The sequence below is a fragment of the Macadamia integrifolia genome, chromosome 2 (genome assembly GCF_013358625.1).
Source record: "Macadamia integrifolia cultivar HAES 741 chromosome 2, SCU_Mint_v3, whole genome shotgun sequence".
Lineage (NCBI taxonomy): Eukaryota > Viridiplantae > Streptophyta > Magnoliopsida > Proteales > Proteaceae > Macadamia > Macadamia integrifolia.
This window is the reverse complement of record NC_056558.1, coordinates 8,634,578-8,648,852: the sequence shown is the minus strand read 5'-3', so window position 1 is coordinate 8,648,852 and position 14,275 is coordinate 8,634,578. Positions and strand designations below refer to the sequence as shown.

At 37.1% G+C, this 14,275-nt stretch overlaps 1 protein-coding gene across 2 annotated transcripts in view; it reads left to right on the top strand.

Moving 5' to 3' along the window:
- Nucleotides 1-11,367, top strand: part of LOC122068850 (LMBR1 domain-containing protein 2 homolog A) — a 21,163-nt gene extending 9,796 nt beyond the window's left edge. Inside the window, exons 7-14 of one of the 2 annotated variants that reach the window (XM_042632770.1) lie at nt 3,245-3,325; nt 3,946-4,010; nt 4,581-4,756; nt 5,562-5,692; nt 5,778-5,880; nt 9,644-9,857; nt 10,088-10,194; nt 10,446-11,367. In XM_042632770.1, the coding sequence (XP_042488704.1) occupies nt 3,245-3,325; nt 3,946-4,010; nt 4,581-4,756; nt 5,562-5,692; nt 5,778-5,880; nt 9,644-9,857; nt 10,088-10,194; nt 10,446-10,970 (1,402 nt within the window). In that variant the 3' untranslated portion in view covers nt 10,971-11,367. The remainder of the gene's footprint in view (nt 1-3,244; nt 3,326-3,945; nt 4,011-4,580; nt 4,757-5,561; nt 5,693-5,777; nt 5,881-9,643; nt 9,858-10,087; nt 10,195-10,445) is intronic. The other variant, XM_042632777.1, reaches the window with a different exon arrangement.
- The last annotated feature ends 2,908 nt before the right edge of the window (nt 11,368-14,275 follow it).

Sequence of the window (14,275 nt, the reverse complement as noted above, 5' to 3'; positions counted from 1 at the left end):
TTTTTACTGAGACGAAATGGCATACGAAATATAAAAGTAGATAATTTCGGCCATCTCGGTCATTTCGTTTTGCTCATTTCGCCCATTTCACTAATTTCCGCCACTTCAATCATTAGCCCCCCAAAATGGCCAGCGAAACATATGGGAAAAAGTACCCCATTTCGACGAAATTTTAGTATTTCAGTGGTTTTGAAACCACCAAAACACCGAAACAAAATGAGTTCTTAAACCTTGATAAAAACTCAACCTCCAGTCCAGGAACAAAAATTGGATTTTTGGTTGTGGAGGCGATTTTAACTTTCAAATGCTGGGGTTTTTTTCAATTCTGAAAATTATAAATCGTATCATGGTAAACCATTGCTAAAAACCAAAAGTCCGGTAAAATAATCTTTTGTTTTGATGTCTTTAAAGTTTTTTTCATTCATGCGATTTTAACAGCATTCGCGCACTTTAAAATAAGTTTGACCGGAACAATACTTTGTCATAATAACTCAGATTTAAGTAATGTTAGACTTGTTGGAAAGCGGATTTTGTATTATACCTAATACAAAAAAGTCTCATGTAAAAATAAAACCATTTGACCAGTAAAACTTATTATAGCAAAAGAATTTCTCTAAATGTTGATCTTTGATAATTTGACGTGGCTTAATGTTGATTTTTGATGACTTGATGTGGCTTAATGTTGATTTTTTATGACACAAGGTATATGTAGCATTAAATAATGTCAGAAAAGAGTGGAAATAAAAAATAACACTTGGTCACCTTGTTCGCCTTAAGGTGGGCGCCTTGTCGCCAAAGCGCCTAGGCAACCCTCCAACGCCTTGGTTCACCTTGGTGTTATGACAACTATGGGATAGGGTTATGGTGTTTTGGTGGCTGGTTGGGGAAAAGTAGGGTTTGAGGAAGTTGGATGGAAGTTTTAGGGCTTGGAATGGTTCGGATAAGCGAAGGAAGATGGGAAGTATTCAAAGGAATTTCTGTTTTTTGTGGAGGCTGCCTCTTTTTTGAGATGGGAACCAAAATGGGAAGCAATAGTATCTTTGTTGAGTTGCAGCTTCATTTAAGTTCTGAATAAAAAACAAGCATGCAATTCACTAAAACCCTGACTTCATACGTGAGTAACTAATCTGAGTCATTCATCTTTAAAGTGACTTAATTATACTTAAAAATGAGGAGATTACAGATTACCCCTAGTCATGCCTTAAAGCCTATGATAAAACTTGTGACATGGATTCAAGGGCCAAAACATCATAACTCAGAAAAAGTCAATAGGTTGGCATGGTAGGTCTCAGAAAGAGCCTTTCAAGTTTCAGCACATCAAATGGTTTTATTCAGATTCTTTTATAGAAAGTTACAGCTTATTGCGGTTGACTGTTTATTATTCTTACAAATTATATAAGGATTGGAGTGTCTGAGGTTAAAGATGCATAAGAAAGATGAAATCAGGAAAGACTCCAGGCCCATACGAAGTCTTTATAGAAGTTTAGAAGAGCTTAGGACTTTGTGGGGTATCATGGTTAATCAACCTTTGTAACAAAATTCTAAGTACAAGGAAGATGCCAGACGAGTAGAGGAAAAACTCTGTAGTCCCCATCTACAAAATAATGGGGGTATTCCGGACTGCAATAACTATGAAGGCATAAAACTTACGAGCAATATTATGAAGCTTTGGAAGAAGGTTAGTGAAACCCACTTGAGAATAGAATCTGCTATCTCGGATAACCAATTTGGTTTTTTTTTCAGGGAGATCATCAATAAAAGCTGTTTACCTGCTCAGGAGACTCAGAGAAACCTACAGAGCCACAAAGAAGGACCTCCATACATGAGGCATATGGTCTTTATTGACCTGGAAAAGGCGTATAATAGAGTACCTAAAGAGTTAATATGGCATATCCTAGAGAAGAGAAATGTGTAGAGTAAATATGTGAATATAATTAAAGATACGTATGTTGTCGTGGTGACTAGTGTGAGAACTAAAGACAGTCAAGGAAGCGAATTTTCAATTACTATTGGGTTCATCAAGGGTCATCTTTAAGCCCTATTTGTTTGCGCTTATTATGGATGAGTTGACCAAAAGCATTCAAAGTGAGGTTCTATGGTGTATGCTTTTTGCGAACGATATTGTTTTATTGGATGACGTAAAAATAGGACTTAATGCTAAATTGGAGCAATGGAGATCAACCTTGGAATCAAGAGGCTTTAAGATAAGTAGAAGAAAGACGGGGTATGTGATCTGTAACTTTAGTCGCACTACAATAAATAACGACCCGATGACTATTGAAGGAAGAGATATCACAAAGTGACTATTTTAGATATTTGTGATCTATTATAAATAAAGAAGGCAATATAGAGGACGATGTGTCATATAGAATTAAAGTGGCATGGACGAAGTGGAGATGTGCGTCAAAGTTTTGTGCGACCGACATGTCCCTGTAAAACTTAAAGGAAAACTCTATAGGACAGTCATACGCCCTACTATGATGTACGGAGCAAAATGTTAGGCAGTTAAGAAGCGGCATATTGATAAGCCATGTACAATGGAGATGAGGATGTTAAGATGGATGTGCATGAAAACTAGGAAGGATAAGATAAGGAATGAACGTATTAGAGCGGATTTGGGAGTTGTCCCAATTCATGATAAGCTTCGGGAAAGTCGTTTGAGATGGTATGACCATGTTCAACAGAGGCCATCAGACGCCCTAGTAAGGGGGAGTGATTTGATCTAGATAAAAGGATCTAGAAGTGCTAGGAGCAAACAAAAAATGACCATAGGAGAAGTAGTGAGAAAAGACATGCATAGATTAGGCCTTGTCCTGAGTTTGGCCTTGAATAGAGCATATTGGAGGGCTAGGATCCAGGTAGTGGAGCCCATCTAGCCATGTTATACTTTGTTACTGTTTTTGAGCATCAGTTTCCTTTTGATTTTACTTTTCCTTTCCTTTGTCCTTGCTTTGATCCATGTAGCCAGCCCCATTAAGTTGGGACAAGGCTTTGTTCTTGATGTTGTTGTTGTTGTTGTTGCTGTTTTTAACAGTAGTGATGCCCTTGGTACACCTGCTTCATATTATCTCATACTGTCTGTACATTTCTAGTCATAGATGTTATATAGCCTTATCTGAAAAACACATCTCATAATTCAAGGAAGTCATTTTGTGCAGAAGCCTACTACTGTCTTAAAGACATTGACACTATTTATTCTTGGTATCACTTCCATTTATATCTAATCAGATTTAACCTTTTGCAGTGAGTATAGGACTTATGTCACAGAGGCCCTTGAACTGGAGGATACCATAAAAAATTATGAGCATCGCAATGCTACTGGATGGTTTGCCCTTGACCTGGTCTTTGTCTGGCTTCCTTTTATAAGACTTTTTTTTTTTTTTGATGAATAAAAGATTTATGGATCAAGAAAATGTAATTGATAAGGTAAAGGGATAAATATAGTACTCTCTTTTATGTGGGTAGGATTTCCCTAGATGTACTACCATGTACCGTATCATTACTGGGAAACCTGTGCGATGCATGGAGAATGAACTTAATTGTCATATAAATTAATACCAATGGAATGATAAAGAAAATGTATGTTTAAATCATTATACTATTCTATGATCTATTTAGAATAAATATTTCAAAATTAACTCTCTTTCCAGCCAAATTTATTTCAGCCAGTTGCATCTGTCTAATAGATGAAATCAAAAAAACGAGTTAAAACAAAAAGAGGTTTGGGAATGGCAGTTTGCGAGGATGCACACACACACACACACACATACAGAGACAAGTACATGTACAAGTATACTGCATGCATGCACCCAATCTTTTTTAACTAGTATATTTATAGATTAGAGTACCAACAGTGGTTTGAATGTTATGCATTGTGTTCCACAATAGAGTGCCCACATATAATAGCCTTCATTTTACAAACTTTCATAAATCTTATCATTGCAGGAAATATGTTTCAAGCTTCAGACCTAGTCGAAGTGGAAAAATAGGATCTTTCCTTGATATGACAGGTAGTTCAATTTCTGAGTACTTTGGTCTCCTTGGGCATTGTTTCTCACATAGGGTTGTACTGTTGTTGTAACTGTATTACTGCTGATGCTTGATATATTTGAGGCTATCAACTGATAACTGTTTTAGGTGGATGCTTAAGATGGTTGCTTCATTTTCATTAAAAACTTTTTTAATGGATATATAAATTAATTTCCATGAAAAGTCCCAATGGACATACAAAATTTGTTTTCCAACTTTTTTGTATTCTATTTTAGTAAAATATTTTTCATTTTTCTAAATCCCTATGCAATTCTGTATTGGTTTAACAAATCATGTAAAACATTGTACATTGAAACAAACAGAGCCTTTAGCGAGGAAAAATCTTTCAAACTTAAGTTGCACTAGCAATAGGTGCATTTGTTATGTTCCTTCATTTTCAATTTCCTGTTTTCCTCCTCATTTGCATCATCTGACGCAGCCTGACCCCAAACAAGTGTCTTCTGCTGAATGGATATAGCTAATTATAAACAAATAAACTTTTTGCAACAGTTATTCCAATTTAGTGCTTGAAACCATTGTTAATCTTGCAGAGTTGGTTTGGAGATGTATACTGAGAAAGCAACTCAAGAAACTCTTGGCTATAATACTTGGGTGCATGTCAGCTGCAATTCTTTTGGCAGAGGCTACCATACTGCCTAGTGGAGTTGATTTGTCTCTTTTCTCCATTCTCATAAATGCTGTTCGGAAGCAAGAGGTGCTTGTACAGGTAATTTCTGAAAATCCTTTGAGCAAGTCTTCAATGTGATAAATTATCTTTTGATTGCAAATAATTGAGTATTTTGAAATTTCTTTGTTTGAATCAACATTTAGATTTTCCCTCACAAACCACGGGGAGTTACATTACATTTAGAAACATTTGAATACTCCAAGCATGTATTCCTTGTATATTCATGTGAGGAATTAAACATCTGTTTATTTTTCGGGATTTCTGTACATTACTTTTCAGTAGCATACCTGGTATAACTTTATTCAAGTATTTGCATGGAAAGTTCTCTTTGTCTGAAGACAATTGACATCTTGCACGTAGTAATTTGGTTGGTAATGGACTCTTGGAAGAAACAATTCATTTCCTTCTAATGCTGTATGGTTGGAACTGACCTTGTGTCAAATGGCTATAGAAGCCAGGATTTAAAACAAGGATGTAACAATCTCAATGGAGGAGCCTTGACTGATATGAAGGATAGTTTTAAGGCGAATAGGCCCAGAATTTGTCAAAGCTAGGGTTGATTCAACATGTCAGACCAGACTTCCTGTCATCAAGGGTTGTTTGAAATTTGAAGGCATGCCAGGTTTCAACTGAAATTTCTGAAGCCAAAATATTTTGATTTTCTTTTTTGATGAAATTTATCATTGCAACTATTGTTATATGGTGCATATCTCTCACATATTTATGTTTGTATTCATCATATTGTGGCCTTCTCCCCCATTAATTTCTGCTTTTAACTTCTTCTATGCTTTTGGTTTGAAATTTTATGCTTATACCCATTTGATTAGTTCTTTTGTTTTCGCAGATAATTGCTTTTGTACCCCTGATGTACATGTGTGTGTGCACATATTATTCCCTCTTTAAAATTGGAATGCTGATGTTTTTCTCGCTAACTCCAAGACAAACAAGTTCGGTCAGCCTGCTTATGATTTGCTCGTAAGTTCTTCTCATGGCTATATGGATAGGATGAACTTCATCTTGTTTTAAGGAGAATAATTAAATATTTTTCCTGCCCTGCTAGGATGGTTGCACGTTATGCGCCTCCAATTTCTTACAACTTTCTCAATCTCATCCATCTTGAAGGGGATAAGTCTCATAAGAGAACCATCACTATTTTTGAAAAAGTGAGCCTCCTATATCCATCTTCTCTTTTATATTGTTAAATCTCTAATATGTGCATTACAGTTGTCTCAGAAATGCATCTGCTGCCTAGGTCTACTCAACAGCTCTGGGAAGTATAGTATAACATTGAGGACATAAATACATGCATGGGTCACTACTATTTTCTTTTTCTTTCAAAAAAGGGGAGAAATAGAGAAACATGAGGGAGGATGAGATGGATAAATACAATCTAGCGTAAGGGTTTTCCTGGTCTGTGCAGACCGGGAAACTTACATGGCTAGATTAGGTTAGAATTTTGTGGATAGGTCAACCCCAAGGGCTGGCACTCACATGTCAAGTTTCGTCTTAGTGGTAATAATTCATGACAACAGAGAGGGTTGATGGATTATGGAGAGGGTGCATGGATATACATGGGAGGATATATCATTGAATTTAAGGCCAAAATTCGACATGTGGCTAATCAGATCATCCCTGTAATCCAGTAGTCAAAATCACCACATCATCCTTCCACATGGCGCATTTGCCATATGGATAAATCGAGATAGAGAGAGATATAAAATCAGAGTTATACCTAAGGGTATGTAAGTTTGTGAAGTTTCAAGGATTCTCATGCTAGCTAGACACCAATTATGTGTTAGCTACATTGTCGTGGTCTTGTTGACTGATTGATCTATTGGTGTTCTCTGATTTTCTATTCTTTGGTTTCTTTTAATCAAATAATGATTGCACATTTTTTATAAATGCCAGATCTTCTGAAAAAGGCCTCATGTTATTGAAAAATAACGAAAAGGGGATGGACTTTGCGTCAACTGCTTTACTGTTCCATAGACGATTTTCTTTTACCAGGGTTCCCTCTTGGGTTATTTTCATCTGATTTTGATATAACGCGAGCTAAAGTGCGAAATAACCCTAATGTTTACTTATAGTTCTTGAGTCAAGCAATGTATTGTCTTGTTTCATAGTAACGCCATATTCCATTAGGTTCACCAATCCATTGGAATTAGAACAGTTACCATTGCCTCTGTTTATTTTAGATATTTCTTCCTAAAGATCAGAATCTTTGTGGCCATGGGTAGGGTTTGGTTTCACTTTTCTTGTTTGCTACCTCAAATCTTTCAACAAAAGCTATAGGTTGCTGCTCAGAGACTAGAATAACCATCATTCTTGTCAAGTTTTGGTTCCGGTTTGAGTGGCCTTTGTAACAAGCATCTCTAGGGTGCCTAATGTAGGAGTAGGTAACAAGAAACTAACCCCCACAAGTACAACCCCGAGTACACAACTAACTTCCCAACAATGAATTTAATAATGAGAGATAAAACCCAGGAGAACAACAAGGTAAAATAACCAGCAAACAATTCTAGAATTAAACCCTGAACACAGGAGTAAAACCTTACCCAAAACTGACCCAAAAGAGAGGAGAGAGAAACCTGCGATTGGGAGAGGGAGAGAGAGGTGCGGCTGGCTGGTTGTGGCTCCAATGGAGCTGCTCTTCTGGTTAAGTGAAGGTCCCTAGGTGGCAACAAAAACCTGTAAATCTGAGAGAATTCCATTGCTGATGAAGAAGATATGAGAGTTCTTGATTTCCAGCCCTAGGAGAGAGAAAACTGAGTGAATCTTCAAGAACAGCAGCAGTTGAGTTCAGATGGCCTTCAAGTGTGGATCGAGTAGTCCACAGGTGGTATCAAACCAGCCCTTAGAATGCTGGACAGAACTGACTTCAGATTGAGTGACTTCTGGAGATCGATCCAAGACAAGAACAGAAAATCCTTTGCTGATCGATTCTGTCTTTGGAACTGTTCAGGTCTGCAACTTAGTAATAACAGTAGTTGAAGAGAAAGAGAACTGAAAGCTTCAGACAAGAAGAAAACAAGGGAAAGTAGGGAAAGTGGGAGAGGAAGTGGCTATTTCAGCTTGGGCTTCTCACCCACAGCTATCCCAGCTGCTCTAATCAATTGACTGCAAATCTTCTTTATTCAAATCTGAAAAATAAGGTTACATAAGCTCCTCTATATATGGAGGGCAGATCTAGCTACAAGCAGCCAAACTAGGACTAGGAGATGAACTCCTGTTACAACTAGGAATTAGAAATATGCTAGAACCAGGAATTAGAAATAACACTTGACTAATAGTCCACTAGGGGACATTACAGTCGATGGGCCCAATGGGCCTTTATTTATTAAATAAATAACTAAATAAAAGACTGCTAATCGATGGGCCCAATGGGCCTTTATTACTAATTAATAACTTAGCCACTTCAGTGGGCTAAGTAGGGATCGGCTGGGCCTTCTTGGCTGGACCCTTCTTCCTCTGATAGCTCCTTCCATAATGTGGATCTACATCGGTGCCACTGAAGATGGTCATGCTAGCTTCTCTTGTGTGAACTCAATATTGGTTGAAAAGATGCAGCAACCAGGCTTTACATGGCCAATGTTCAAACGTTCTGGTTGAGATTTCTTTCTTAATGAAGATTCATCAGTTCAGTTTACATAGACAGGGAAAGGTGCTGGGGTTGGTTGCATTTGGTTCAAAGGAGCAAAGTTATGGAGACAAAAGGGGAAGGATGATTTTATAATTAAGGGGAGAAATTAGTGAAAGATTAATTTACTAGATTACCTTGTCTAACATCTTAGGAACCTTGATCACAGGGGTACCACATGTAGTATTCTATCTTTGTGTGTAGGTGCAGACATGTGTAGGTTAGAGCATAAGCTGATGATACTTTCAGCTACTGGACTCCCCCATGTAAGGTGAATTATGTGAGCCAGAAAGTAATGCGGGTCTATGGCTTTCCCATATTGCTTCTGGGTTCACTTGTGCTGAAATTAAATTACTTTAGTCAATATCAGTGAAATATGTCAATTGAGTTCCTTGTCAAAGTGTCCAGCGGCTCCAGCGTACATCAGCCCCAGACCTTACACTGTATTGGGCTTTTCTCTGAAGAAGAGCTGCTATTTAAGTTCCTTTTTTCCATGTTAATAAAAAAAATCCCCAGAGGACTGCTGTGTTTAATTCATATTTCAGACATTAAGCTAAATTTGACATAAGATTGTGTAAGAGGCAAGCAGATGGGACTCTTTTGGGCTGCTAACTCAGCTACCTAAGAAACCTTTGTTGTCCAGAGCTGATTGCCAGAGACCCGTTCAGAGAACTCATTATAACATTGATGGGAACAGATTTTGTGGTTAGACCACCCTTGGTAGGTGGCCCCTCATTGTGCCACTTGATAGGTTGAATGGGTCTCAAATTTAGTGAACATGCCAAGGTCCCCTGCTTACATGTAAAGATTAACTCAAATGGAGTTTGGCAAGTGGAAAAAGTAAATCATTCAGAAATTCAGAACTATGGAGAGGGTGCAGGACATCCATCGAATGGCATATAATTGAATTCGAGTATGAGATTTGACAAGTGGCCCATCCAGACAATTCCCTAGACGGATAGCTGTCAGAATTTCCGCATCATCCTTCCTCATGGTACACAACTAGGTGTTTTGTCCACCTAACATTAGCATTCTGGAAATTTCGGTAGAATCTCATGGAGGTTTACTGGTGTTGCCCTTCTGTAGCAACAGGTTGCCAAAAAGGGTGAGAAAAGAACCAATCCATATTTATTGTTTTATATTGTATCTCTTATTTTAGTGTTGTCTGGGATCTTGGCAATTAGGATACATATTATGTTTGAAGGTCAACTATGTGGCATCTCTTTTTCTTTTTGCCTTGCAGATCGAAATTTTTTACTTATGTTACAAATTTTTTTATTAATGTGCAGAGAATGGGGAATATTGATGATGCCGTTCCTTTCTTTGGGAAAAAATTTAATAGAATCTATCCGCTTATTATGGTTATTTACACCCTGTTGGTTGCAAGCAATTTCTTTGACCGATTAATTGGTTCTTTTGGGAGCTGGAAAAGATTCAGGTTTCAAAATGAGGCAGATGATACAGATGGATTTGACGCATCAGGAATAATTATCCTGCAGAAAGGTAACTGGATCCTAGCCTTGTTTTTGTGGGTGGACACTGGACAGTATATATGAACTTCATTTTATTTGGTTTGTGTCATACTTAGTCTTATTTAGATTTTTCTATGAGATGTAGAGCTTAAACCCTTCCCTTCGCACCATAGCACTGGAACAAATAAACCATTTTCTTCTCATTTATTTAATTGGGTGATGTTATTGGTGCTTGAGTGGTATAAGAATTTGTTTGTTCAGAACGATCTTGGCTTGAAGAAGGACGGAAGGTTGGTGAGCACGTTATCCCATTGGCAAGGAATTTCAACAATATTAGTACGGATACAGAGTCGGGCAGCAATGACACGGTATGTAAACTCCCCTTGATACCGTTTCTTGGATGTTTTGAGAGAACCACAGTATTGAGTCTTTTATGTAGGAAGCATCAGACACATGCATCAAGCATGACAGGATCTAGCTTATTCTTGTATTTACATGTATATGGGATTAATGGCATTTTCAGATTGTCATTATTCTTTATTTTATCCTTCTCTTTTTATCATTTCAAAGTTTAATTACATAATTAATCTTTTCCTGCTAAACTTGGAAATGTTTCCAGGACAAAGGTGCTGTTGAATTGAGAGCAACTACCAGTTTAATCAAGGATGGTGGAAAGGGAAGTAGATCAAAATCGTCAAAGGAAGATACCTGGAACTATGGCACCAGCAGAGAAGCAATTGGAAATAAGTACAGTGCCATAAGAGAACAAAGAAGACAACTGGCTGCCACAAAGTCTTCTGCAAAGTCATCGGAGACAAACATAGCCTCTGCTACGGTTTCTTTGCTTACTCCAGCCAACTCTCAGATCCAGTCTGGTAACACAACAGGTGAACCGTCGTCTGGGTTAGCCTCAACATGGGATTCAATGAAGACAGGTTTTCAAAATCTTAAAGCTAACATTGGTTCCAAGAAATTTCTTCCTCTACGCCAGGGTCAGGAGACGAAACTCGTCTCTCGTGATTCCTCTTCTGAGTCCCTTGATGATATATTCCAGAGACTAAAACGACCAACTCTAGACCATAGGGATTACACTGGTGAGGAGGACAATGACATGGATTCTAAGCATACAGGTCCCACCAGATAATACATGCATTCAGAGAGGAAACATAATTACTTGAGGCTTCTGTATAAATTAGATGTGGGTGTCAATTTTTGGTTCTTGTGAATCCCAAAAAATGTACAGGTTGCAGGAAAGACATTCCTACCTTGTGCTCACTAAATTCTTTGGCATTGGATCTCCGAAGCACTGAGAAGGTTGTCCCTATGAGAAATTCAATGCATTTTTCAGTAGCTGTGCTGAAGACAAAGCAGGGCACCAAATACTATTAACAGTTCAATACTAAATATAAAAAATGACACTGTAGAAAATTTTGTAATATGTATCTCTGGAACAGGGAAAAAAATTTGTCTTTCGCAATTCCTTGCTGGAGTTAAACATTGGCAATGAATGAATGTGGCATTCTGGCTTTCTGTTTCTTGGATATACAAGTTCTTTCAGTTTATTCTTCATGGTGCTTCATTGTTGCTGCTACATAGTCAAGGAGAGAATTTAGATTAGTGATCACATAATAATGAAAATCTGGCCGAGAATAGCGTTTCAAATCGTAACTGAGTTGTAGAATGAACCTGTGCCGGATCAAAATCCTCTAAATCATTTTCATAATTTTCCTTCCTAACTGAATTTAAAGTGTATTTAGATTGTGAAATTTTAGTTAGCCAGGTCTTCTTGTGATCAATAGCTTTTTCTGTTTTTTTGTGAAACTTGTTGTCAATAGCCTTGTTCTGCTTCCATTTTTCTGCAAAAACTAGAATTGTTTTAGAATCACAAATTCCTAAGAAGAAAATCAGTTCTCCCAAACCACTCTTAAATCTTTCATCTCTATTAACGTCCCAATGGCATCATGGAGTGCTCAACAGAAAACATGACAATAGTGGCCACTAACTGCCCCCTTCAAGCACAAGATCAAAAACAAAAAATGATTGACTGTGTTAGGCTTTCACATTTTAAGACAAGGAAATGTTTGTAGCTTTCGAAATCGCCCACCAAAGGGTGAAAATCAAACCCTACTCTCCTTAGGCTAACAGTGACCATCCGGTGGATGTGGATCAATTGGGCTGACTTCCTTTTCTGTTTGGTTCTAGGTACGGTTTAGGGACCATTTTAGAAACAACAGGCAAAGCCTTGTCCATGCTGAGCCAAGGTTCATCTGACCTTCACAAGACAATTCTCCATATAAGAATGGCTGAAGAAATAGTGCAAACTCTGGGCCTAATCAAATAACACAAATTTTTTTTTTAGGAGGTGGGTTTTTGGTGGGGTTGGGTGTTCTATGTGTGTTACACAAAATTAAATGGGTTAAAGAACCTAGTAGGCAACACTAGCGTGCAGGGTCAATGGGAGTGCATGTGGAAGCATATTTAACACATAGGATGGGGGGTAGCATGGTCTTTTTTGCACACCTATGGGTGTAGGCAATACCAGGCTAGCGTATGTTCTTTCTCCCTACAAAAGTGTAGGGTCCAGTTTTTGTAGAGAATCTCCTCACCATGGAGATCTGACCCTTTGATTAGCATGGGAAAGGATATTTTTGACCTTGTAAATAGGAATTGAAATTAATGATATTACAAGATTCCAATCACATGGTCACACTACCAATGGTAAAAGGAATTCTTCCTTCTCCATGGGTGAAGAAAAATTTAATCCATATATGGGAATGACTAGGTACATATATAAAGTTAGGGTTTAAGTGGGTTGTTCTCCTAGTGGATGATTTCTTGGTAGGTCTTTTTCTTAATTAGAAAGGTTCTTGTTAATTAGGTCTTGGAAAAAGCTTAAAGCCATAAAACTCAATTGCAATCCTCAATTGTAGTAAAAGCCAGATACATACCCATTACGTATATGAAATTTATAGGCCACACCATGCATGCAATGTTTGTTGTGTTGTTCCAATGTTTGCTTTTGTTTATTATTTCTTTTTCTTCAATTCTATTTCTTATTTTGATCGTTCCGTTGGTAAACACATAATATACTTAGTGGAATGAACAAAAACAGATTGTAATCAGGAGCAGATAATGTGGATGTAAATCCGACTTAGATGGTGGATTACCATAAGTAAAGTGAACCAAGTTCTTTGTACTTCTTATAAGACTTATTTAATTTCTTCACTTCTCGGCAGCTTCATTTGATAATGGTTTGACTTGTTTCATCCTTGAATTAAATAAACTAGTTAAGGAAGAATTTGGGTTTTTCTTAAATTTAAAAATGTCTTCAAAGTTTTTAAAAGAACCTGGACTCTGATACTCCATTGGAGGATATATATATATAACCCAAAACATCAAGGTTTTAAGTGTAAATAACTCCTTACCCCAAAAAAAAAAAGTGTAAATAACTCTTCAAGTATGTAAAAATCTTAACAAATCGATGTGAAACTATAACTTTGTAATTCCAAAATTTCAACACCATCAATGGGAACATTTTGGTGGCAGAAATTTTGGAATATTTTTGGAAGTCAAGAAAAAAAAAATTAACAATAGTAATAATAAAATTTGGAGAAAGAAAAACAGAGGGATATAAAAATATCATAGTGTAATATATATAGACCGAGTTTTCTTGAGGCCATGTTCACCGCTGCGCATCATAACCCCAGACAATAGGGGAGAGGGAGAGAGGGAAGTCACATCTAGATCATCCCATCCTTTAACCACCGCCACCGATGTAGAAAAACTTTACCCATTATACATACTTTGCTTACTATACATAATTGCAAAGCTTGACAAAGAGATTCTAAGAAGTGTCTCATCAACCTATCAATTGTTAAAGGGTGTCTTTGTTTAAGGTGTCTTAAAGGTTTGGTGGTTACAGCCACCTCGTGGTTCTATAAACTTTGTTTTTCTATGAAGGTTCCGAGAATGATAACTAAATCAAAAAAAAAAAAAAAAAGATAGGATCCGTTGCACGTATGAACACCTGGTCATACTAGTCAACATCCGACACTTGTCCGCAAATTATTCGGCCGAATCGAATTTTTCTAAAATTTATCAAAAATTCTGATCGAATCCGAATTAAAAATAAAATTCGGTAAAATTCACGATTTTTTCAAAAGTGAATATAAAGCGCGAATAATTCGGACCGAATATGAACTAAACCGAATTATTCGGTCCACTTAAATAGTATTTAAAAAAAAAAAACCAAAACAAAAAAAACCCAATAAGCTTTTTTGACCGCTTTTTTGACCGAATCCTTAAATTAATCAACCGAATTATTCCGAATAATTCTTCACCCGAATAATTCCTGAATCCGAATTGGCTAACTATGGTCCCACCTTCTGCCATTGCAAGGATAATAAGAGATATTTTTAAAAACAAAATAGATAGATGTTGAATGCTGAC